General features: G+C 42.7%; 1 protein-coding gene across 2 annotated transcripts in view; it reads left to right on the forward strand.

The window, feature by feature from the left end:
• Window positions 1–3,632: 3,632 nt before the first annotated feature.
• The window catches only part of HTR2C (5-hydroxytryptamine receptor 2C), a 32,289-nt gene continuing 9,797 nt past the window's right edge, over window positions 3,633–26,124 (forward strand). Inside the window, exons 1-2 of one of the 2 annotated variants that reach the window (XM_065729763.1) lie at window positions 3,633–4,129; window positions 25,670–25,870. In XM_065729763.1, the coding sequence (XP_065585835.1) occupies window positions 3,745–4,129; window positions 25,670–25,870 (586 nt within the window). In that variant the 5' untranslated portion in view covers window positions 3,633–3,744. The remainder of the gene's footprint in view (window positions 4,130–25,669; window positions 25,871–26,124) is intronic. The other variant, XM_065729764.1, reaches the window with a different exon arrangement.

A 26,124-nucleotide genomic window follows, 5' to 3' on the forward strand; every position in this document is an offset into this window, starting at 1 on the left:
CTCTATGGTTCTCTGTTATTGTGCTCTTTGTATGTATTGTAGTTTCCATGGAAAAAAAAAAAAAAACAAGGAGGCATTACTTCTGGAGCAACCTGCATTGGCATTTTCTCCTTTGTGACTCTGTGTAAGACTGCTGGTTCTTTTTTTTTTTTAGCTAAATGACCATCCCTGATTTCTTACCGAGTTTTAACTGCATACTGATAATGTTCAAGCTTTGAGTCCCAGAGAGTTGGAGCAGAAAGGATTTATGGGAGCTCAGCAGCTCTGTGGTCTGGCTGGGAGAGGACGGATCCTGGCTGGGGGGTTGCTGAACACTTCAAGTTTCTCAGCAGGCAGCTGTTTTCCTGTAGCAAAAAGAAAAAAAGAAAAAAAAAAAGAAATTGTTCTGAATGTTGAAGGGTAAAATAGCTGAAGATGAATGCATTTAATTCAAAGGAAAAAAAAAATTGCTTTCTTTCCAAGGAAGTTGTTCTTTTGTTTTCTGTTTTTCCTTTTAGCAATGGAGTAATAGCGGTGCACCCTCTCAAAGGTGTGTGAACCCCCCCAGTGCCCCACCAGTACAGACTTACTAGCTGCCAGAGCTTTGGTTTCCCTTTGATTTCTCATTCTGGAGTATCTGGAAGTGTTGGTGGACCCACTCCTGCTCTAAATAATGCATGTGGGTTTGATAGGAGGGAAACGAGAACTGTTTTCTAGCTTTGGCTTATAACTAATATGGACTTAAAAGGCAGTAAGGAGAAGTCCAAATTACTTCTCACCTCTGTCAAAGATGAGGAATTCAGCTCTGGCCAATGTTTAAATTATCATCTTAAGGGCTGTTATTAGTAGATTGAATTGAAACTGATGAATGATCACAAAATTTAGCATATGTGCTTTCAAGTTAGCTGGTGGGAAAAATGTGTGGTAGGCACAGATTTTATTGTAAAATTATGGAGATATTCCTTAAACATATACAGAATTCATGAATAAAATGTGAATTATTTTTCTGGTACAGTAATGTGCCTAGAAGACTGTAGCTGATGGAATTAGTCATAAAAATGTAACTTATGGAGACCATGATGCTATGAAAAAGAAAGCTAATGACTTCCAGTCAGAATCCATGTAAAAAGTAAAATTAAATGTATTAATGGAGCAATAAGGTTGATAATTCTGAAGGTGGAGCTCTGTCTTCAGCATTGCTGTTGTCACATTTTCATGTGTTAGAATGAATACAGGCAAAATACTTCCTCTGTTGAATTAAGGATGCTTTTTTTTTCCGTTTTTTTTCTCTAAATCATTACTTATTTTTACCATTGTAGTCTTGGATAAAACCTGTACCGCTTCTGAACACTCTCATTATCCTGATCTCTTCGGTAATTCTGGCTACTAGAGAGCCTGATATTGTTCTGGGATGAATAGCAGCAATTCTGTAGCCAGTAAAACCTGTGCAAGGTCAACATCTTCCATCCATGTCACCCAGAGGTTGGGGGCTGCAGGGTAAGGAAGAGCTCCTGTCAGTGTCACTGCTTCTTTTCTGTACCTCACTTCTACGTGTACAGTTATTCCTGGGATTGCACTTCAGATCTTTTAAGTGCACATGGGAAAATGTCTTTTTTCAGGTGCCTTCATGATTTCTTTTGCTTGTTCTGTATTGGCACATGAATGGGAATGGTTCTATTTGAGTCACTCTGAATAGCAGACAGGTGAATGGGCTGACTTTTAAAAGAAGTCCCTATTCTGATTAATAGAAAAGATGAACTTTGCATTCTGAGATTCATTTCTGCTCTCACAGTCCTAACTCTCAGTGTCTCATTTCTGAACGCCATATCATAATCCTACTCTCCCGTGTGGAACACATGCATTTTTAACTGCTGTCGGGAGTATGGGGATGAGGATTATTGGGAAATGTGTTTGTTCTCAGAAATGCTTTCTGAATTTCAGAAATGAGTTGCGTGCACCAGATGTGCAGAACTAACTTTGTGTGGAAACCATTTCCTCGAGTTCGGGTGTAATCATTCCACTTGACCTGCCAAACCATTAGTGTGACATAATCAGGAGTGCCCAAGAGTCAGAGAGCCAAAGAGAAGGAGTTTCTGGACAGTGGGAGTTCCCACTGGGGCTGTGCTGCACAGTAAAGCTCAGGTGCTTCAGAGCTGGTCTGTGCCCCCTCACTGTGGCAAAGTGATTTGGAAGAAAGGGTATTTTGTTCTGAAAAAAATATACCCAAGTTATTTTGAAACTGTCTGGAGATTTGTTTTAGACTGGAGACGCTGGAAAAATAAATGGCCCAATGATTACTTGTTAATTCATCCGCATGTGCAGCTGCAAAATTATTTTCTGTGCACACAGTGCAAAAACTTCTTCCTAAATATGAGGTTTAGAGACCCTTGGGGAGTAATTAACTATAATGCAGAAGCAAATCTGGGTTCATTGTACACACTGCTCATTTAAGAAATGTTTTTCTGCATGAGACCCATTAGTAAGTTTCCAAAACCTCCATGAATGTTAAACATTTTATTATAGGACTGAGCACTTCTTATTTTACATAAAATCTCATGTAATCCCATACATTACACTTAGCTTTTGATCCCAAATTGCTGTCTCACCCGTCTCTAACACGATGTATTCAAGGACTAAAATCTGGCTTTTATATATTTATTTAGTAATGACAGAGCTCTTTTTCTGTGGATTATGCAAGAAGTAAAGGGGGATATTTCATGCTATTTGATTTATTCTACCTCGCAGCCTTCTTCCACGAGGAGGACATTTGCTTTTGGTCCTGTTCTGTACATCACCAAGTTGTTGGGATCCTGGATTCTGATGTGCTAGAAATGAAATGCTGCTGTTTACATCTGTTGAACAGTATTAGCAGACAAAATTATCGTGTTCCTGAGGATGTGATTTAGCCAGAGCTGAGAACACAGCCCCTTTAGGTTTTCTGTTTGTTTGGAGAGGTTGGAGGTGTATATTGGGTTTTCTATACCATTTGTTTCCAAACAAGACAAAGTGTGGTCTTAATTCTACGGGAAAGTTCATCACTAATACCTGAGTGCTTTACAAACCTATGTTTTTTCTCAAAATATGCAAAATATATCCAACCACTCCCAACTTGAGGAGGTGGTTTACCCTGTGCTGTGACTGTATTGTCGGGATTGGTTGGAATTTCATGCAATTACTATTTTACACAGCAGCAGAGTATCTGTGAAGTGGCTATCAACCGAAACATATTTTCTTCTTCGTATTTGCCTTTGCAGATTTCACAAAACATTTAATTAGTGATAATCAGCTTCTCACCAGCCAGAGCACACTGATGTGATTCTCTCCCTCTCTCCCCCATGATTATAGACATAGTCTGTATCCATAAGATAAATTACGTGCAGTCTGGAGAACATCCTAGCCAGCAGGGAGAGAATAAGAATGTCACTTGCATGAGGCTAAAGAAAAAAAAAAAAGATGTTTTGTGCACTGTGATTTCAGTTAAGAATGCAATTTTTCTTTCCTTTTCAGAATGGTGGACCTGGGATTCAGCTGGAGATTGCAAAGTCTACTGTCCCTCAAGGCTGTTGGCCAGTGGTCACCTTCCACTGCTCCCAAGGGAACCAGAGGAGCTCCGTGCTGACTTCTGTAAGGTCTGATTCACCATGGCAGATCAAATGATTTCCTGGCTCAGGTTTTGTGAAGTTCAACATCTGCTTTGGACCCACAATTTGGAAAAGGGATCACCTCTGCGGCACACTTAAGAGACAGAAAAAGCCGTCCCAGACGATGAGCACTTTAAGTAGCACTGGAATATTACTCAGCTTGACAACAGTGTCTGTTACACTGGATTTTAGTTTGCACGGTGGTCTGATGGCTTGGTCCTTAAGCACCAATTTGACTCTGAATCAGAGTTTACCCACATCCGATCCTCTTAATGCCTCTGAGAAGGGTGAAATCTCTCGGATGTCGATTAGAGAGAAGAACTGGCCAGCCCTCTTGATCTTGGTCGTCATCCTGCTTACCATTGGGGGCAACATACTGGTAATTATGGCTGTGTCCCTGGAGAAGAAGTTGCAGAACGCCACAAACTTCTTCCTGATGTCCTTGGCGGTGGCAGACATGCTGGTGGGTATCCTGGTCATGCCCGTGTCGCTCATTGCAGTGCTGTATGGTAAGTGGCTTCCCTCCTTATTGGCACCCCCTGCTTGTGTCCTTGCTGCCAAGAGTGACCCATGTACAGTGTCAGTGTTGGTTTTTATTGCCCTGAAAAGCTGCAGCACTGAGTTTTTTGTTTTTTTATTATTTTCTTGGTGGAACTGACCCCAAATTAATGAGGAAATCAGAACTTTGGGAATAGAAGGGTGGTGTGGTTGGAGCTGAGCCAGCTCTAAGTGAGTTCAGTTGGTCCTTGAGCTTGAATCCCACTGACACCAGTGGGATTTGAGTGCTAGCTTAGAAAGGAGTTTTGCATGTGGTAGTTTGGGCACCCTTCTGAGTGTTCTTGGCATTTGTTCGGCTTGCCTTGTGCCCTTCAGGGAATCATTTTGTTTATCTGTGCCTCAGTTTCCCTATTTCTAACCTGAGAGCAACTGCCTGTGTTTATTAAAACACTGTGAGATCTGCATGTGTAGGTCCAAGCCTTCATTATTGCTGTGTGACTCTTCCCTCCTGTTCTGGGGTGGGTGCATTTGCTCTGCAGTGGGACATTTGTCCCGCACTGTGAGGGAGTAGCGATGCAGTGTAGGACCATGGTTAGCACTTCAGAGGAGTGAAACACCCATCACATCCAACGCCCTCATCTGTCTGAGACTTTGAACCGATTTCAGTGCCCGGACTCTCCATCACTGGATATTACAAAGGGATATTGTGTTTGCTTCTGTATCTCTGATCATCGTGTTCGTATACACACATCAACGTAATGGGTGTGCTTTTCATATATAGTGTTTTATCATTTTTGATGTCTGTTTTGAGACTTTCTTTGAAAACTATTTTAATATTGATATTTGTTGGAAACAAATAATGCTGTTTACTTACTGATTTGATTAGAAATTGGTTAACTGTCCTATAAAGCAAAATGTAGAGATATTTATGTGACTTCTTCACTTGCTCAAATGATTAAATCAGGCAGAGATTCATTTCGATAACACATTGATCAAGGATACATAATTCCAAAGCTTATATAACCTGTCTACAGAGAGTTAAATCAATATGTGATTTAGATACAGACCTAAGGATTGAGTTCTTATGCATAAAGCCTTTTATTTTGGGCTATCAGAATAGTTCCATCTCTAAATCTTCTGCAAATTACAGCACAGGCATTTTATTTTTAGCATTTTGCTATGGTTCTCCTGAGCTTGACAGGGAGCATATAAATACAGAATTATTTGACTGACCTACACTTGCATAAATTCTGAGTGACTCTAAAAGGTGAATTTATGGCAGTGATCCTCAACATATACACTTTCTGAGTCTTTGGAAAATAATGGAAATGGATTTTCTGTTGTTCCTCGAAATTATTCCTTAAGGTCATTTAAAGGTGTAAAGTATACTACGTATTTAAAGGCAAGTAAATATCATTGATTTGAAGAGGAACTATAGTTATTCCTTTTTCTTTTAGCAGAAGACCTTTTGGAAAATCACTCTTCCAGCAGCATACAAGCACTTCAGGCACCGCTGTGGCCAGGAGAACATTGGAATTTATCTTTTTCATTTCTCCAAGCCCTAGAAGTCAAGAAAAGTTTTTAAAAACACTTTAATAAGTTTTGCATTGTTTGCCATGGTAGTACACAATCCAATGCCGGTGATTAAGGGAGAATATTCACACTTCATCTGAGAATCTCCAGGGTTAATGGCCAAAGATGTGGACTGGAGATGTAGTTGAGAATGTGTGGTCATTTTTATTCTGTATATTTTAACCTACATACTTTGTAACATATGACAACCACTATGGCAATAGGATATTTGAAAGCTGCCGTGCAGACAAATGTATGAGACTCCTTCCAGAGTTGCAGAAGTTACTCATAATTTGTGTAATCAGAAGGGAACCTTAAAAACAACAATTAAAAATAGATGAGTGAGTTTCTACGTCACCTCTCTGCGATGCAGTGATAAATTCTACTTTGCAGAGTAGGTTCATTTTCTTAATTTTCATTTAATGAGATTTGATTAAGCAGATTTCATTTGGACCATAACCAGAAAATCCAATGGATGCTCTCTCTCCACAAATGCTTCCTTTTTCTGTGTGTGCATTTGGTCTTGTTGTGTTGTTTTTTGGTTTTATTTTTCATTTGTTTAAGAAGGAAAAATCAAGTTGCCAATTAATTCCAGAACCTGAGTACAAAGGAAGTAATGGCAGGAGGCATTATACTGAGTTCTTCACCATTTAGTCAGTGCTCTGATGTATGTGTCAATTAGTCTTTCTTGAATGTCTTGTGCTAATAGATGAGTTGCTTTTGACAACCTAGTACATCTTCCACAGCATGTAATTCTTAAAGAATTAAACAAATTAATTAGCTAATTGATAAGCATGCATCAGGGAGAGTAAATGAAAAATTAAAACTGTGTTTAGATGGAGAAACTTCGGTCGTAACTAAAGATATGGGTGTGACCTAGAGGGCATCAGCTGTTCTGCACATAATGGATCTTCTGACAATGTACTGAGATTTATTCCTGAGGGTGATTTAGGGGAAAGCAATGGTAGCTTTGCATTGTATATAGTATCTATGGGCAAGAAAAAGCCCTTAGAAGAGTTTTCTCTTGTATTCCTTCATTAGAATAATCAAATCATTAAGGTTGGAAAAGACCACTAAGATCATCTAGTCCAACCATCCACTCATCCCCTTCATGCCTTCTGCACACCATCAGTCTTAAACAAATCTCATCAGCTCTTCCTAGCAAAAATTCCAGAAGGTACTGAAGCTTTCTTTGCCCTAACGACTCCAGAACAATGTGTTAACAACTGTTAATGAGTTGCTGGTGTGGGCCACTAGCATCCATGAGCACATGTCTTGGACTCCACGTGTCCAGGCTTTTGCCTGAGATTCAAAAAACAGTGTGAAGCCCAACACAGCTTCCAGCAAAGCTGCTATTAGTAGCAGCATCCATTAGCGCCAAGCGCTGGGCAGCTTTACATCCAGATTATTGTTATTATAGCTAATTATCATCATTATTTTGCAGCAACAGAGATGTGCTGAGCACTTGCAGCAGCCTTCTGTAGAGGGAAGGGTGCAGGAAGAAGGGTGTGGGGAGCAGGAAGGGCTGTCTGTCCAGCAGCCACCTCTGCCATCTCCTTTCACCTGACCCTGCTTTGCTTTTCTGCAGTGTTGCTCTGTACGAGCAGCAAACAGCTTGCAGGGAGAGCTGATGGGGCATGGCAAGGACAAGGTGTTGCTGAGTAAGTTACTGCTTAAGTGAGAGTCGAATCTGGAGAGCTGAAACCAGCACATGAGCTCAGGGCTGCAGAGGATAATGATAGCTGGCAGGAGGAGGGAGTGATGCTACGTGTCCTTCCTCAGCAGTGATTGAATTTGGTCATTTGCATTAGCATCAGTCTGTCCCAAAAACATTTCCAGAAGGAGCCTTTATCTTTTAATCATTATACTGAGTGCTGGCCTTGCTCCATTCATGTAGATTTCTTCTTAATTCCATTTCTCATCTCATCAGAGATTGTCCATGCCTTTTTTTTGCCTTTTTATCTTCTTTGTAGTTTTTCTTAAAATTTTTATTTTGTACTTAGCACAATGAATACTGGAAGCCTGGCTAGCAGGGGAAGTGCCATCATCTGAGCAAGGTGCATCTAAAGTTTTGTTTGTTTGTTTTTTTGTAGACTTCTTTCTGCCTTTTTTAATGCTTTTATTCATTTAACTGAGTCTAGTCTTTTGTTATTATTTCCCATTACTTTGACATCTTGATATTGATATGTTGGCTGAAAGCCACAAGACTTTTGTATTCTTTTTGTAATGAGAGATGAGAAAACAAATCTGTTATCTGTAGAATGGCACCAGTATGGGCTGCATCCATTCCGTTGGGCTATTTTTTGTTTGTTTGTTCAACTAATGAATTGAAAACATTGGGTGGACCAGGAATGAAGAGGAACTGATGTTAAAGCATTACTTTGGATTGGACTGGACTTGTGAATAGAATCTCAGCCGAAGGCTGGGGAGAGCAAATAGTGCTACAGAGCATCCCCAGCTCCCCGGGGAAGCAGTCTTGTATCATTTCGAAGCAACGTCTGCAGGATATATCTTTCTTCCAGTAGAGAAAATTATAACAGTGTTCAAAGTCTGACCTGCTATCAGTTCTTTGGGCAGATGGTAATGTCCTTTAGTGGCAACTGAGCTGTTTTTATGTGCGGGCTGCAGCTTCGCAGGCAGATTTAGAAAGCCTGTCGCTTTTAATATAATAGGAAGCAGCCCCATAAAAATTCAGATTTTAGTAAAACCTCAGCTTGCGTTGTAAATTCTTCCTAAATAAATTCGTGGGACCCACTCTAAATCTTTGGTGTGGAAGCTCTTTTCTCTCCCTTGGGATGAATCTGTCCCTTCCTTAGCTGAACTGTGAGCATGCAGAGCAACAGCAGCTGCTAAATTTGCAATGAGAAGCAGTATTATCATGGCAAGCGGACTGTGACAGACACAGAGACATTTTGGAATAAGAGGAGGGAGTGGAGCTGGCAGAGCTTGCTGCTAGCATACCCCAGTCTCAATGGCACTCTCAGAGATCCTGTGCCCCACAAGAAAGGTGTGGGCAAGGCCCGTTGGTGGGTTCCTTGGCCCTGTTCTGGATGAGACCTGTGATGGATCCGGGCTGCTCCTTGTGTCTCAATTCCCGCTGTGTTTGTCTGGAAGAATGACTCAAGTCTTCCCCCCCAATACCTCAGCCAGGCTGTGCTCTCTGCTATGTGCAATGTGTAGAGGCCAAAGCCACGATAAGCACTGTGGGACAACAATGCCAAAGTGCAGCCAGCCACTGCTGTCACCCATCCCCATGATATTCTGATATCCACCTTGCCTGAGCTGCCATCTGTTTCCCAAGGTAGGACAAGTGAACTGGGTTTTAATAACCAGTGTAACGAACGCAGAAGTGTCCCTCCTCCCCTCTCAGCAAAGCTTCATTAACTCCAGTTGCAGGAATGAAGGTTACATGGCACGAGGTGCACTTCTGTGCATGTTCTGCTAGAAAATGCATGCTGTTATTCATTACGTGCTCTGGAAGAGAATGCTTCCATCTGCAGTGTTGCCTGTCCTCTTCCTGCTGTGCTGTAGCCCATGAAGTCTCACCTCTATTGTGCCAAATGTCTTTGCCATCCACCTACCAAACCCAGTATCTGGGAGTCCTGTGAGCTCTGGACGTGATGGTGTCATGGCAGTTAGAGTTGCTCCAAAATGCTTCTGTATGAGTACACTTTTTAAATTGAAATACTGTGTGTCACTGAAACTGAGAACTCTGCATAAGCGTATCCATTTCTCCTGCATTTCTCCTGTGGAAAGCTGGAAGAGGGACAGGATTATCTTCATTGCTGGTGAACTATTTTTGTAGTGTCTGGGAGTTTGTGTCCCATTCTGGGTGCTCCGCAGGGACCCGTTGTGGTGATGGTGATGGGTTGATGGCTGGACTTCATCTTAGAGGTCTTTCTCAGTGGGCCCATCAGCTGTATTTCAAGCTTTAAATCAGAATTTCAGTCCGGAAGACATTTATTTCTTAACATAACTCTATTCTTGCAAAAACCCTCAGAACTTCTTCAGTTTATTTTGATGCTGAGTGAAAATGCCCTGTGAAAATGCTGAGAAACTTCCGTGTGAAATGGCCAAAGCTGAGGGACCAGAAGCAGATCTCTGTGCTCAGCTGTCAATCGATGCCAGCTTTCAGACAGAGCTTGAATTTCACTTCTCTCACCTGCTACGTGTACAGCCTGGCAGTTTTGTGCCAGGTCCTTATTACTAATCTGAGCTCGCCTATAATCCACGTTGTGGAGCAGCAGTTTGTGGGGCTCCAAAGACCAATTTCTGCTGTCAGATACAGAGGCTGAATGATCACCAGTAAATTTTTTACCGCTCACCTCTTTCTTATTATTTCTCCTCTCCATGCTGCCTCTATATCGCTCAGCGTTGCCTTCATCCTTCTTCTCTGTGTAGGCAGTGATATTTATTATTATCCTCCCCATGCTCGTTTCCATTGACAAGAAGATCCTGCCCACATGCCAGCTTTAGGAGACAACACCAGAGAATAATATTTTCTTCCCATTTGTAAACATGCTCTTTTGCTTCTCCTCACCTCTTGCTGTTAAGCAATGGCTGCGTTCTGTGCCTGATTTCCACAGGCTCTGAGGGATGCTGCACACTCTGATCACTTGCCCTGTGGCTTTGGCAGGCTCTATGAAGGATGGTGCCTCCTGCAGAAAGGTCTGAACAAAACTGGTTGCGTTCATCTGGAAAATGCTGCATGGAAGCATGAATCCATGTATCTGAGATCAAAGGAGAGCTGGGAAGTAGAAAAGAGAAGACCTTTTCTCCCCCTTTCTCCTTCCTTTTCCCCCCTAAACATAGAAAAGTGAAACGAGAATGCTAAAGGACACCCTAGATCTTGTTGACTACATGTGACTTCGCTGCCTCCTTTGTTGTGATGGGTGACAGCAGCCTGCAGGTGGCTGACACTGTGATTTTCCCTGTGCTTACGGGTGGGAATGGCTTCTCACAGAATGCACCAGATCCTGACCACAGTAAGGTCAGGGAGAACATTGGCAGCTTGTTCAGATGGGCTGGGGCTTTTGCCAGAGTATTTCTCTGACTCCTCAGCCCTCTTTACACTCCTCCTGCCTGGTGACAGCTGTAGCTCTTGGCACAACTACTGCAGCATCCTTCATGTAAAAGTGTCCCTGAGGTTTCTGTGGTCTCCTCCGAGTACAAGGAAATCTCTAACATTACAATGCACACAAAGCATGGGTGACTCACTCTCTCATTAAAAGTTTATGATGCATGTAGGTAAAGAGCAACGAGCTGGCATTTGAGCCAGCAGAACAACCTAGCACACTCAGTGTCCTGGAATGAAATTGTAGACTCCAAGGAGAGTTTTCTCAACTCACAGGAACAAGGAGTTAGAAAGACTTTCTGACTCAGTGTCCTGTTACTGCCAGGTGCTGGTAAGGCAGAGCTATTGCAGTCATATGTCCTATTTTCCAGAGACTGCTTTCAGGTCTGCCTACTGTAGGGCTGCTGAAGTCTGGAATTGTGTGTGGAATTGTGTAGCAACAGAAAGTCATGACAAATCTCTGAGCACTTCATTACCAAATCAAAAATCATATCTTTGTGAACCTCAGCTTTCCTGAAAGCAGAAGCTTTTAAATAGAAAATCCTAATGCTGTAGTGCGAAAAAAGCAGTGCCTCTGACGTCCCTCTGTACTTTGTAAGGAGGAGTAAATGAGCCTTGCAACTTTCCTTCCAAAGGAGACAACCTGGGCTGCCTCTCCTTCACAATTTTACCCAGGGAAATCTGTTATTAGTATTTCCTCCCTCACAGCTACATCAGGGTGCAAGAAGGAGGCACAAAGGCCCATCGTCTCTAAACCAATTAAGGGCTGTGGTCTAAAACAAAGCCAGAAAGCAATTTGCTAATGAGAGATGGCCATTACCTGCTCGAGTAAGCACTTGCTAAATGGAGGTAGTTTTTCTGCATCGCTTCGTGTTACCCCAAAACATCACCTGGCAGCAGTCCTAGGTAACAACTAACCGAGTAAATGTCATGCAGGCATCTCAGGGAAGGTGTTTCCTTGGCAGTCCAAATGTAGACAACGGAGTCCAGCTTCAGCCTCTCCCCAGATTCCTGAAAATGAATGGAAAAGGTAAACCTATTCTCTCTGATCAGGATGGAGCAACTCCTACTTGCACTAACTGAATTATGGCCTTACGGTTTTCTATTCAACCCACAGCACACAAGTTGTATCCAACCAGGGAGCTATTTTTTGTATTTTAGACTCTACATTTGACAGGCAGGTCTTGTCTACCCTGTGAAATTTTAGAGTTGCCCATCCACAAGAAATCCTGTGTGTTCAAGTATGGCTAATTAGAATGTTTCTGAATAGTGAACCTTGAAGTTCTGTTTTTTAACACAAATAAGGATTTCGATCGAATTCTATTTTTAATTTTATCCTTTTGCTACAAAATGTTTGAAAAATGTGAAAGACTTTAAAACCTGAGGGACTTTAAGGGCTTGGTGAGGTGAGAGGAGCCCCAAAACCCAGAGCGTGCATAGTTTCGTCTTTGTTTTACAGGAGAACTGATGTCATTTTAAATACAGCAGCAGTTTTAATGCTGTCAGTGCAATCGTCTCATGCCCAATTTGCTTCTAAATCAGTGAAGCTAAATGTGCTTTAAAATGCATGAATTTTTGTTTACTTTTTATGACAGTAGCCTGTTAGCTCCAGTAGTAGCTCTGTAAGCGCGCCGCCTCGTTGTAATTAACTTTTATGAGTTGAGTTGAAAAGAAATAGAAAGTTACGTGTTTTGCAGCAAACCAGGAATTAATACAAGACAGTGAGGGAAAGCAGGATTGTGATGTAGGAGCAGAAAGACCCTGTGACAATAAACAGCTCTGGAGATAAAACGTACTGCTTTCTAAAGGTGCCAGGTTTGCCAGGCTCACGAGTGGAAGGAAGACAGCTGATGTGTTTCCCACGGGCAGATGGAGCCTCATCTGGGAGGGAGAGCAGCACGGCTCCTGGGCGAGGCACAGCCACCCTTGGGTGTGTTGAAACATCTCAAGGCGAAGGGAAATGATTTAATGAGAATAGCAGGCGTTTTGCAAAGGCTGAGTTCATTCTGGCACACGGCACCGCATCTATCTTATCTCTGTGTATCTGTACCTGACGTAACTTCTTGCAAAGACTTCCCCAGCTACGATGGCTCGCCCCAACCTTGGTGGCCCTTTGCAGACCTCAGCTGCAGCTCAGGCCTCCCTCGTTTTCCCAATCTGTTGGCCATCTGGAGGGCGGCTCAGTTAATGTGTGCCCCGCCTTTCCAACCCCAGCACAAAGCCTGCTGCTCCAGCAGCAGCTGCTCAGCAAACGAGGGAGCTGCCTGCCGACTGACATTTGCTTCCATTGATTTCTGCAAACAGAGGGATTTAGAGAGAGGATGAATTCCGTGGAATAGCAAGGAGGAAAGGGTAGTCACTCTTGCTGATTCTTACCCAAATGCTAAGTTAATTTAGAGATATGGGAAATGCAACATCCTGCATTTACATGCAGCGGATGGGTGAGCTGGCATTTACATCACAGAGATGACCACGCTAGGCTGGCTGGTGCGCCTCAGCAGTTTCATCAGGAATACTCCACACCAGTTCCTGCCATCTCTCTCATTTTCTGTTACCATAAGGGCTCTTGCTTCCCCTCCAGCAACACTTCACACTCTAAATATTTAGGACATTTTATCTCTTGCTCTCTCTTCTCGCTCAGCCCAGCAGAATGACATTGGGATGAGGAGCAAGTTAGCTGTGTGCGATTGCACTTGCCAACAAGCAGTTACAATTTCCAGGAATGGTCCTGCTTGCCGTCTGTTGTGAAGATTAACATATGGCTCATCTTCCTGTGCTGCAGCTGCAGATATTGGAGAGCTGTAAGGGCAAGGAGGAACATCTCCGTGGTGGGTCAGCTGCGTTTCTGTACTTGGTCCTGATTTAATGCATAGCTGATAAAACTGTCTCACCTTCGTTCTGTGTGGGAATTATGCCCTGCTTTCACTGGGGAGGACTGTTGCTGTGTGTAGATAGGTGCTTCCCACCACCGTTTTGGTGTTTTTGGGGTACATCCTATCCTATTTCTTACTTCCCCTGTGCTGTGTTATGGACAGGGTTTTGTGAAAGTCAGTACGGTTTCCCTGCAGTATGTGCTGTCCTTAATGCTCGTTATGTGGAAGATGTAATGCTATCAATTTTTTTTTTTTGCCTTATGGCTCCACGTCAGTGATGGTGGTATGCCAAGGCCCCAATGAAACATTTTCAGAGGAAGTGGATGAAACGGGCAAACAAATCTTCTGAGCTTGTAAAGTGCAGAAAAAATCACTGCCATTGTTTAGGTCCCTATGTATATAGGCAGTTATATATAGACAGCTGCTGTACAAAACGTGGAAAGGAATCGTGAGAGAAACAAGGTGAAACCTCTGAGCAGCACTTAGATATCTTGTAACATAAATATACCAATGTCATACATTTTTTTTATTATGAATCTTTCCAAGGTTGTATCAATTAACTCAGAATTAACTCAGTTTATTCTTTCACTTCTTTTTGCATCTGTCTGCTGCATTGATATCATTAAATTCATCACAGCAAAAAATGATTTTTAAGTCTCTCTCTAATTCACACGGTGTATTCCTTGAAATTCTGACTCTAACGGTTCCCAAATAGTCATTAAAATATGCACAAATACCCTTGCAGGGTAGTTCACTTGTCTGAGACATAATGGTAACAGTAGCATTGAGTTCCCACTTCATGTTTTATCAGCACATGCTGGGGAAGAGGCTCTGATGTGATTCATCTGCTTGTGCAGTAATTAAATGGAAATTACATTGATGGAAGAAGGGCCACATGCCAATTTCTCTGCCTTGCACTAATTTGCACACAGCCTGATTGACGCAGTACAATCCTTTTCTGAATGGGCAACTCACAAGAGAAACAAAATGTAATCCTCTCTCTCTTTTCTGCCAAAATTGTCGTTAAAGATGCTAATGAGATGAGGGGAATTTGTGCATGAACCTGTCATGGAGCCTAGGCTTTGATTACCAAGACGTGCTTTATCAACGCTTTGGTTTCATTATTAGTTTCAAACGTACATTCCACTTTTTTCCAGCCTCTTCTGTGTTTTCATTTTTTAATAATCATATCATAGGATCATAGAATGGCTTAGGTTGGAAGAAACCTCAAAGGTCATCCAGTTCCATACCCCCTGGCAGGCTGCCCCCCACCAGTCCATGGCTTTGGGCACCTCCAGGGGTGGGAGACCCACAACTCTGGGCAGCAGTGCAGGGCCACACTGCCCTCTCTGTGAAAAAGTTCCCCAACTTCTAACCTTTAGCTCCCATCTTTTAGTTAGAAAAAGCAGGAATGGTTTTAATCCCTCTCTACTCATCTAAACAGTTGTTTTCCCTTCTGCTTATTAGCTCCCTTTAAGTACTGGAAGGCCGCAGTGAGGTCACCTGGAGCCATCTCTAAGATGAACAGTGCTGGTGCTTGGAAACCTTCACCATTTTTTGCTGGAGTTCTGAGCAATTCAGTAATGACACTGTGTTTAGTGGGTGAATCTCCCCTCTAAGATGCCACTTCCATTCCTAGGTGAAAAAGGTTCTGAACTACAAAATTCAACTCGTAATGCATAATAAATACCAAGTTCTTCCATTAACTCCTAGACACAGTATTTTGTGAGCAAGACAATTCTGTTGGTAGGATTCTGCTGATTCTCTATCATTTCTTGGGTGGTTTAATTTCTATTTCTGTTGACATGCTGGCAGCAGACTCTTCTCTGACTGTGCTGGAGATATCAGGATAGACCAGTCGATACCCTAACCAATGCATTTCCACCTTCTGATGTACAATCTTTAGTGACGTGTTTATTTTAAGTAAATTTTGGGTGTTATGTTTGTTTTTATAGAAGTCTACTTCCATCCACAATCAGACGCAACAGCTGTGGGAAAAGGTCTTGGTGTTGCTGAGATATGGAAATTGTTTGACAGGCTTTTACCATACCTATTTGGCACCCACTGGGATGCGGAAAACTGTAAATGCAGATCTGACACCTATGAATATTGATGACTGGCTTTAAGAGGCAGCAGAGCTGTGTCCTCATGCTTGTTCTGAAAGGTGACTACTTCTCTTTCCTCTGCATAAATTTTGAATTCGTTAGGGAAAATTCGGAATTTGACTTAAAAATGTTAACCTTTTGTTTGTCCCTTTTGATCAACTGGTCGAAAATGAATGCCAAGAGAGATTGCTTATCAACACAGCAGAAGAGGAAAGCTGTGGGGTATGCTTTAAAATCTAACCAGCTGTCTCCATCCAAGACACACAAAGCAGAGCAGGACTATTTGTTGCACGTAACGTGGCAAGTTGGTGTTGAAAAGCACAAACATGGGAAGAACAGATTCTGAGATGAAGCTTTTTAAATATACCCATTCCATCTTTATCTTCTTTCCATATAGATTCTTTCTGAAGTGTTTTCTAGCCCAAACTGTGTTAAGTATCTTGGGAATAACTACTAGGGTACCTATATTATTCACTTACTTCTGCTATATCTATGGCAACACTTACTTTATTTCATTTTGCTAGATTATTATGTTAACACGTTATTTTATTATCATAGTTATCACTGGCTTTGATTTGTAATCAACTGCAAGTTCATTGTAATAGCAGTATAACCATGATAATAGAATAATGTTGCACTTGATTACAAAGCAAAAACAAGTCTATTAAAAAAAAAACCAACAATGATAGAACTCAACTAAATATCATTTCTTTAGTTTCCTTTTCTACCTCATGAGGCCACTATAATTTTCAGGCTAATAGCATTGTTTCTAATACATCAGTACGCCCACTCCTCATTTACCCATATTAAATTAAACTTCAACTTCATGTTAATAGAACTTAGAATGGGCCTTACAATCTCTGCAAAACTGAAAAACAAAGGACTGCAGCTGTACCCAAATTGTGGTCATATGTTAAGTTTTACCTTATCTCTGATAGTAGCTGTGTGGAATATGTTCTAACATGCTGAGATATTGTTATGTGAAACAAGATCACCTCCTGCAGTATTGCCATCTTCGATCTTCCTCAGGAATCAAAATGATGTACCTGTGTTATGTCTCAGGGAGGGATAAGTCATAAAGTCGGGATTAATTGATCATAGAATCATCACCCACAGCTCCATCAGGTGCTCAGATCCTCATCCTCTGACCTTGGGTGTCTCCAGGGATAGGGCATCCGTCATCTTTCTGGGCAACTTGTGCCAGTGCCTCACCACCCTTAATGTAAGCAACTCTTTCCTTATATCCCATATATATGTAAATTTATATCTAAAATTGCTGCCCATTTGTTTTCTTCTTGGCTGAGAGATGCCACCTGCACTACAGGATGTGGACACGGATGTGCATGTGTTTCTGAATCTTTGCAGATGTAAGGAAGGCAGTGCTGACTTCCCTCTTTGGGGTCCTCATGCAGCAGATCGACAACAATCTGGCATTTTGAAGGATGTAAATGCTTTAGTATGAAAGCACCTAAGCTTAAATCTAAGCTTCAAGACTTTGATGGTAGAGTCTGTTAGTAGAGAGCAGCTTTAGTTAGTAACAAGTTGAATACACAATATTTACAATAACACCAGTCCTTAGTGTCCTGTGGTGTGGTGTTAGGCTGGCACACCCAAAGATTGGGTGACTGCTTGGACTGAAGGGCTGGCTCCAGCTCGTGCTGAGTCAGAAACCCTAAGAGAGAGGGTAGAAGTTCACCCTGTTGCCAATAGCCTGCTCCTGGGCTGAGGAGTCAGCCTGCACACTTGTGAAGATGAGAAAGGAAGAAACAGTGCCATTATGAAGTCTGAAAGCTGTCTTCCCTCTGAGATTTAATGTCGGGACATCCGCAGAGTGTGGTTCTGTCCGTAGCTTAATGCAGGGAGGCTTGATTAGATGAGAGCTTTTAAAGTTGGTACTTTCTTGTGGTCACAGAAGTGGAGCAGATCTCACCAGGGGATCTCCTCTTGCATGTCCATGTCCTACAGGTGTCTGGGCTGTCTAGGAAAGCTGCTGTGCTGCTGACAGATAAATGTGCTTTCCAGCAGGCACCACACTGCTAATATTGCTTCCAGACCCAGTCCTGCTGTGGAAAATGATTTTCCAAGCCTGTAAAAGGAGCCTCCAGTGCTTCTATGCTCTCACAAAATGGGAAAGCACCAAATTTGTGGTGGCACTGAGGTGTCCAGGTTATACAGCTCCAAGTCTGGATGCCTAGTTTCTTTGGGCTACTTCAGCCTGCCCTGCCAAGGGAGGTTCCTTCATTCCCTCCTGTTGTTGCAGAGCTCAAGCATCCTGCCTGGGAAGCTAACAATAAGCTGTGTCCAAATTAAACTGCTCCTCTGCTCTGCCATGGTAACGCTTCTGGGGCTGGAATAAGTGCATAGAACAAAAAAACACTGAGCTAGCAAATTATTTCAGTGTGAAAGCCACCAAAGATGGTATTCTATCACCATTCAGGTTCCTGCAGCAATAGTTCTGAAGGGGGGGTGAACTCCAAATTGGTACCTGTCCGATAGTGAAAGGTGTATCTGCTCTTGTTCAGAAGCAGCCTTGGTGTGGTAGTTGAAAAGGCAGTCAGTAGCACGAGGACAGTAGGTGGCACTCACGGATTTGGAGCAGAGTTTTGGGGCTTTCTAGACAACCCTAGAAATTGTATTTTGCAGTTGCTTCTTTGGAGCACTCCCACACTGCCGTTTCCATCTGTACAGTTGTGAAGAATCAGACATGGCAATGGGCTCAGAGGAAGTTAAAAAAGGGAATGCATTTTGCAGGCCCTCCTGAGATATTTTGGAATTGAAAATAGACATCTGTGTGCATGACCAAAATACAGCTTATCTCTTCTGCTTGAAGTGCTTTCTTGCCTTTGTCAGTTTTACTGAGCACACTTTAGCAAAGACTGCTCGTGCTGGCTTTTAACCTCATCAGGCAGGAAGAATGTGACTCACACTGGCAAGCAGCTCAGCCACATAATTAACCCACTGTCCCTAATAGCTGTCTTGAGGTTGAGGAAGGTGTGCTGCACAGTAAGAAGCAGAGCTGATTCACTGAACAACTTTGATATTCCTAAATCCATCAAAGCACTTAAGGGCATGCTGAATTTTCTATTGGAACTGGAGTGCTGTTAGCATGTCACCACACTGAGCAAAGGCCAAAGTGATGGCTGTGTTCTGTTCCCATCCTGTAAACAAACAGGAGGCAAAGTCAGTGCTGCTTTTGAAATTACAGGTCTCTCTTTGGCCTCGTTATATGCTCTGTTTCGTGAGTTGGTTTTCTTTTCTTCCCTATAAGTAACTCAGTATTGAGGATATGAGGAAAAATACTGACCATAATGCAAGGCATGACAGAGTGATAAATTACCTGAAAATACCTTATCTGGACAAATCTGTGTCCTTTCATTAGCACCAGTGTCAGTTCAGGTTCCCAGGGTATGATATAGTCTAAACTTTTTGGGGGGAAGAAGCATTTCCTTTCAGAAAGAGTGGTGATACAGGTGGAATCACCATCACTGGAGGTGTTCAGGAACAGTGGAGATGTGCCACTGAGGAACATGGTTAGTGAGCATGATGGGGGAGGGTTGGGGTTGGACTTGGTGATCTTAATGGTCTTTACAACCTCAATGATTCTATGACTTGGTTGTGTGCTGTGGCACAGATACAAGGCAACCCTTTCTGTAGTGTGGCTCTATAGCAAGATATCATCTTCTAGGTGCAGATGTTCAAGCAGTGGTCTCACAAATGCTGTGTCACTCCTCTCTTTCTTGGTCATTTCTTTTACCTTCCACTCACTTAGTGATCATATTACCCAAGGGCCTATTCTCTGCTGAGCATCTGTTGGGACACTTGGGGGCTCACTGTGTTCAAAAATACAGTCTGCTCAGAGTATCTGTGGCTGCATCTAGAGTTTCTTTGTGTGGAGTCTACGTCCTTGTGTTGGGCTGTGTTCAGACACATGCTTGTTAAGGGATTTAAATAGCTTTCTCTAGAAAAACACAAACTAAAAGCTTAAGCTCTGATGTAACCCAGTGTCCAGGAGTTCAATACATCAGAGAAACATTCGATTCCACTCTGCTGGTGATGAAATCAGAAGTGTGGGCATTACTGCCATTGAGATCAGCTATTCCTGCAGCCAGGAACCTGGGTTGCATGAGTGTGGTCTGTTCTATGGACGTGGTGATAATCTCTGAGCATTGTGTGGGTTCAGCAGAACGTTCTGTACTTCTCGGGCACGGTGGAGATTTTGAACAGGGCTGATCGTGTGACTCTCAAGATGATATGAACGTCTCTGAATCATTTCTCTACGTAAATTCGAATGAAATAAATTAGCAAAAAGGAGATACATAGCTTTACACTTACTGATAAGCTATTTCGGGCTAAGAAATACTTCATTTCCTAGATAAGAGAGAGAGACTAAAACCATTTAAATTCTTCAGTTCCCTTGGGAGTAATGCAATGCAGTAATGTTAAAACCCTATGTAATTGCTTTCTATTTTTGTGAAGCCCGTGGCTTCCACGAAACTTTGTATTGAATACTGGAAGGTCTGCTTTGTATAATATACTTCAGTAGGAACAGGTTAGTGGTGGCAATGGGGTAAAACAACCGTTAGGGTTGGAAGAGACCACGAGGATCATCAAGGCTGTCAACCCATCACCACTGTGCCCACTCTACCACGTCCCTCAGTGCCACCCCTTGTCCATGGGGCAAAGGATGCTTTTTTTCCACAGCCTACAATAGTGTATTTTCCTGCAACAGGTGAGAGAATCTTGGGAAGATACAGAATCTACCAGAAAGTGGCAGCTTTTGGCTGTGCCTTTTGAGCTGCTGGGATTATTGAGTTTAGTTCAAACCTAATGACTTCCTTCCATTTTTAATTCAGTTTGTTCAAGGCTACCAGTAGTTAATGTGAGGCAGTATGTGCCAGAACCACAACACAAGAAATAATTCAGCACTTTTTAAGTCTTAGTACAGCCAAAAACAACATTAAGAGAGGCTGTATCTGAAAAGATTAGCAACTTTAGCTCTTTTTCTTCACCTCTTGGTTATGTGTTTTTCTCTGTGTGTGCAATATATATGTGTATGCATATGAAACCTATAAATCTATATAAATCTATGCCTCATACTTGTATGCTTATTTATAAAAATACAGTCAGGAGCCTTATTCTTTTTTTTTTTTTCCTGTGATTTTGAAGGGTATTTTTCCCTTTTTATCTGTCACAACAGTTACAAAGCACTGGCTAAACACCATAAATTTTTTTGAAGCCTTTTCTAAATTCCTGTTTATGGCTGGAAAAGCAATGACTGCTGCAGCTCGCTGTGTTTGCCACGAAAAAGTTTCGAAGCAGCAGTGATGAATTTTATATAACTCTTTGCTTTATCGTGGTGTAAGCAGGTCTTTTGTCACCCAGCATCAGACCAGCTCTGTGCTGAGCCTTGCACTGTGTATTCCCTGGAGGTATCCTGGGGCAGATTGTGCTATAAAGCAGTCAGTCTGTACAAACAGCAGCAACTTTTCTAAATGTAAATAGAGTGGGCAAGACCATTTGTAGCATGGGGTGTGTGTGTGTGTATGCATATGCCAAATGGTATCTGCTCCAGCACAAAGAGCTGTGGAAAGCTCATGAGATCATATCGGAGCCTTTGGGGAGGAGGAGGGGGCTTCGTATCAGCTTCAGTCTATTTTGCAATCCCACAACCGTTTCATCCACAGGTTCAAAAGCTTTTTTTTCTGGTTCAGCCATTCTCCTGCAGCCTGGAGTGATTCTGTTTTATCACTGCACATATTTGATGTTGCTCTCATGTGTTGCGTTTTGGATCGTTCAGTCCCCTCCTGCTGCAGTGGCTCTAATTTTGACTCTCCTGCAGGGACTGACACAATGACCACAACAACGATGTTAAACAACACTTTGAACCCATACATATAAAACCTCTGACAAAAGTGATTACATTTAATTGCTGCCATCTTTCTTGATGGAAAGCACAGAAAAATTAAGAGCGCTCTCATCTGACAGCAAATTAAGCTGTAGACAGAGATGGTCTACAACTTTGCCAAAATGCTTTTGATTTTCTGTACTTTGCTGCCAACATTTATTGCCATCTCAGCTGTTTGGTGACACACGGGAGCTGCGGATTCCTTTTTCAGCTCATTGAAGTTGTGGGAGGTAGATAAAAAACCCACACCATGGGATTTTACCATGACTTCTGGTTCAGTATGAGTCTTTTGAGCCATGTTTCTTAGGAGATGAGGAACCTCGGCCACTTGGGTTCCATGAGATGCTCTTCAGTGCTGGGAGCTGAAGATAGGTTATGTAGGATATATATGATACATAGGATAGGATTATAGGATTTCACACATTGAGTTTTTTATCCTAATCAGAGCCAGAACCTCTGATCTAGAATCAGTATCACTGCAATAGCCTTCTATACACTGTTCTCTACAAATTTGTCCAGTGAAAACTTCTAGCATCCATAAAATGTCTGGAGGTGAAAAAATCTGCAGTTGGTTCGTGCAGTAGGTGAAGAAACATCTCATTTTGTTCTGGCCTGCTGGATTCATCTAATTTCCTTCAGCACTCCTCTTGGATTTAGCAGCCAATGCATTTAATCTTAGACTGATTTCAATGGCGTAGATTAATTCAAAGCACAGAAATCAGAGTTTCTTCCAAAGAATTCAGGTGTTGCTATCCAAGTGCTTAGTACTGTTTCATTCTTTCCAGAGAGAAATTTAGACTGAGATGCATGCTTTCAATTGGAGATGCACTTACTAAAGCTTAGAAGAGCTGGGGTCCAAGAATTCATTGCACACAGTACTCTGCAATTCTAAATATATGGTAATTTCTATCATTTGTGTATGAAATGAGAGAGAATAGAACTAATTAGAGAAATGTTACCTTCTGTAGATAGAGCATTTCTGAGGATAAGATTGTTTTAAATGTATAATTGTTAATAGAACTGCTTTATTCAATCTTTGTTTGCTTCTTGACTCAGTCACGGGGTGCATTCCCTGTGTTTTGTACGTTTATTTTAACAGAAATAGCATCAACATTTTTTCTCTTGGCTCAGATTGCTGGCTTCACACGCTGTGTAGGTGTTCTTCAAACGCAGGCACCGTGCTTGCATGGAAGTAACTCCATTCTGAGATAGGATATTATATTCTGCCCTTCACATCAAGGTGTAATCATGCACGACAAGCTGCCATTCTACACATTTCCAGAGTGGCAATTTATTATTGCAGATCATTTTAGGAAACTTCCTGGGAAAGTAAAACGTCTCCTCACTGAACTGCCTTTTCAGCCAGAAGTGTAACAGAGTGCCTTGGGATGCTGCAGACTGAAAGGATTAGCTCTCAGATCACCTTCATCTTACACACATCCTGACAGCTTGCCCGGGTGCTTACACCAGGCAGCATTGCTCTCATTGTGTTTGCAGCTGTGTGTGAGAAAGGGCTCAGTTCTGGGGCAGGCAGTGGTTCCTGCTGTGCCAGGGCTGACAGCAGAGCACCTCAGCTCTCCCCATGAGTATGAATGCTTACAGCTGCTTTTGCTCCTGTAAATTCTTTGGGTATAGTGTCGTTGCCCACTCCGCAGCAACAGCAGAAGTAGTTCCAGTGGGAATCAGCTCTGGGAAGTGTTCAGCTAGCTGAAAGGAGGAAGGAGCAGAGGCTGTTGATATCCAGCAATGCTGGAAAGGTGGTTGCTGTAGAAACCTTTTCCAGGTCTGGTAAATGTCAAGAATCAGAAGGTGCCCACTGCAGTGATGCTCCCACACACAGGGCAGCCTGTGGCCTTCTGAAGATGCTGGAGGTGTTCTGGCCACCTGCTTGGTGTGGAGACCCAGCCATCCTACTGGCATCCCTCTGAGCAGAGACTGCTGCACAGCCACATTCACCCCATGTGTGTTCCCCACCACCGCTCCGTCCATCACAGCACATTCCCCAGTGCTTTTCTTCAACTCAGATGGAAAAGCAGGAAGGGGGACTGAATGCATTTTAGATTGGGCTGGCAGCAAAAGCCCAGGATGTACTGGAGCACCTGTACCACCTGCAGGAGATGAAGCTTGCTCTCCTCTGGAGCATTCACTGAAGTGCTGCAGCAGCATGGGCCCCGAGAGCCTCCTGCTGCTCACAGGGAGCACAACTGGAATTCAAAGGACATCACTGATAAAAGCAGCAAATTAAGCATGTGTTTACCTAAAGTCCTGAAAATCGCAGGTTAATGGCAATGATGTCCTCAGCTATTCCAACGGAGAGCAGGAGGCTTGGAATTTGATCATAGCTTCATGAAGTCATAATTTAACCAAGCTCAATTGATCTTTAGAGCAGAGGTGCTAAAGAGGCTCCAGCTGCACAGCACTTAGTTTCCTTTGGGAAGGATCAGTGATTAAATGCTTGCTGCTTCATACCCATGCAATGCCAGTCCTTCTAGCAAGAGTGGTGCAGACTTGCTGGAAGAACAGGTATATTTCTCCAGGCCTGAGCTCTTCTGCTGTGGGTTCTGTGAGTTACTCAGCAGTCCTGTGGATTTCCCAGTGCTAAAGGGAGCTCATGCATTCGATCTGTTCTGCTCTGCCAGGACAACTCATAATCATTTCCTCTGGTTCTGTTCATCTCGTGTTTTTGCATGTGAGATAATATGGGTCTTTCTTTGTCTGAGTCATTTGTTTCAAAATATGCCTTCTGAACCTAATATTTCCTTCTTTCCATTTGGGATTGGTAACATGGAACAGCAGTTTTCTTACTGTAACATTGGTTCTGCAGAGTGACATCACTGGTCCTCGGGGTAGACTTCAAGATTGCTTTAGATATCTGTGTTCTGAATGAAGATACAATAATACCACATTATGCAATTATGACGAAGTCTCTCATGTTTCCAGCTGCTGTAGATGCTGTTGATTTATTTTGCTATGTGTGTTAGAAGCACAAGGATTGGCAAGGACACACCACTGATCTCATGCAATCCGTTCTGGGCATTAGCACACGGGAGTATCATCCAAAAAATCAATTTTCTCTGAGCTTTAATTGAAATACTGGTGCCCCCTGAGGATCTTGCTGGGTCACTTTTATTCTCAAGCCGTGCTTCAGCTGCTGTTGGATGTGGCTGTCAGTCCCCTCTGATCACTGGTCTACTGTTCCTCCAAACAGTACTGCTCAGTTCTACCCTGAAAATGTTGTAAAAGCAAAGAGACCAGCACAAACAAGGTGTCAAAAAAGAAGGAAAATGAGTGCTCACCCATCTCCAAAGATCTAGGGTCACAGGGAAGGAACTCCACAAAGGAGGGATCTCCAACAAGAGATTTTTCCTCAGTGGCACTCAACCCTTAAATGAGGTCACACAGGTGAGTCACCTTCGCCTGTGCCCCCAGGGCTGACCAGATCTTTCCTTCAGGTTCTCATTCAGTGGTTCAGGTTGTGACTCAGCAGTTCCCATACATACTCCCAAGGCAATTTTTAGACTTCAGCCTCAGCTGTGTGAGGTGGCAAGTATCACTCTGTTCTTAAGGGAAACCTGACGTGGAGAATGTTGAAGAGAAGTAGTGAATGTTGGCTGGTGGTTGGACTGTCTGTAGGAGAGCTCTTGGCTACCTGTCTCCTGGGAAGACAGAAACTAATGAGTAAATGGATCTGACTAAAGTTCCTGACACCCAGCACTATGTAATCCATCAAAAGCCTGTGATTAACCAATTATAATTAAATGGAGTATTTGTAAAAGGTTTGGGGAAAGGTGCAAAAGAGGATGGTAGAGGGAACGGTCACCTCGAGGCACTGCCAAATTAATGTGTAGCTACTGCCAGAGTGAGTCCTGGCAAACAGATGTGTGGATCTGGCTGTGGGTTTGTGCCCCATTCTGGTACCGCAGAGTGAAAATATCCAAAAGCTCTCAGAAATGATGGCCTGGCTTCCCCAATTATTTCCTTTTCTTTTTTTTCCTTTCATTTCTTTTCTCTCTATGTTTCAGATTATGCTTGGCCTTTGCCTAAACAGTTGTGCCCTATATGGATTTCCCTAGATGTGCTCTTTTCAACTGCATCTATAATGCATCTCTGTGCCATCTCTCTTGATCGGTATGTAGCAATACGCAATCCCATTGAGCACAGCCGCTTCAATTCCCGCACCAAGGCTATTATGAAAATTGCTGCAGTTTGGACCATATCCATAGGTAAGCAATGCGGCTCATGATCTTCACTGTGTCTTAATGAATAACAGTCTTCCTCCGATTTTCATTTAGGATTTTTAAGGGGGTACTCAAATTAATTTACCTGGCCTGCATGACTGAGTGTAACAAATGATGACTGGGAAATGGAAATCTTCCGTTGTGGTGTGTCGGTGCCAAAAGGAGGTGGTCGTTTTCCAGAATCCCACCACTTCCCATGCAGAAGCATTGCCTCTGTGTGCATATCAGTGTGCCAATAA

This window comes from Cyrtonyx montezumae, unplaced genomic scaffold (genome assembly GCF_038088225.1).
Source record: "Cyrtonyx montezumae isolate F1298 unplaced genomic scaffold, pur_monq_1.0 scaffold_11, whole genome shotgun sequence".
Taxonomy (NCBI): domain Eukaryota; kingdom Metazoa; phylum Chordata; class Aves; order Galliformes; family Odontophoridae; genus Cyrtonyx; species Cyrtonyx montezumae.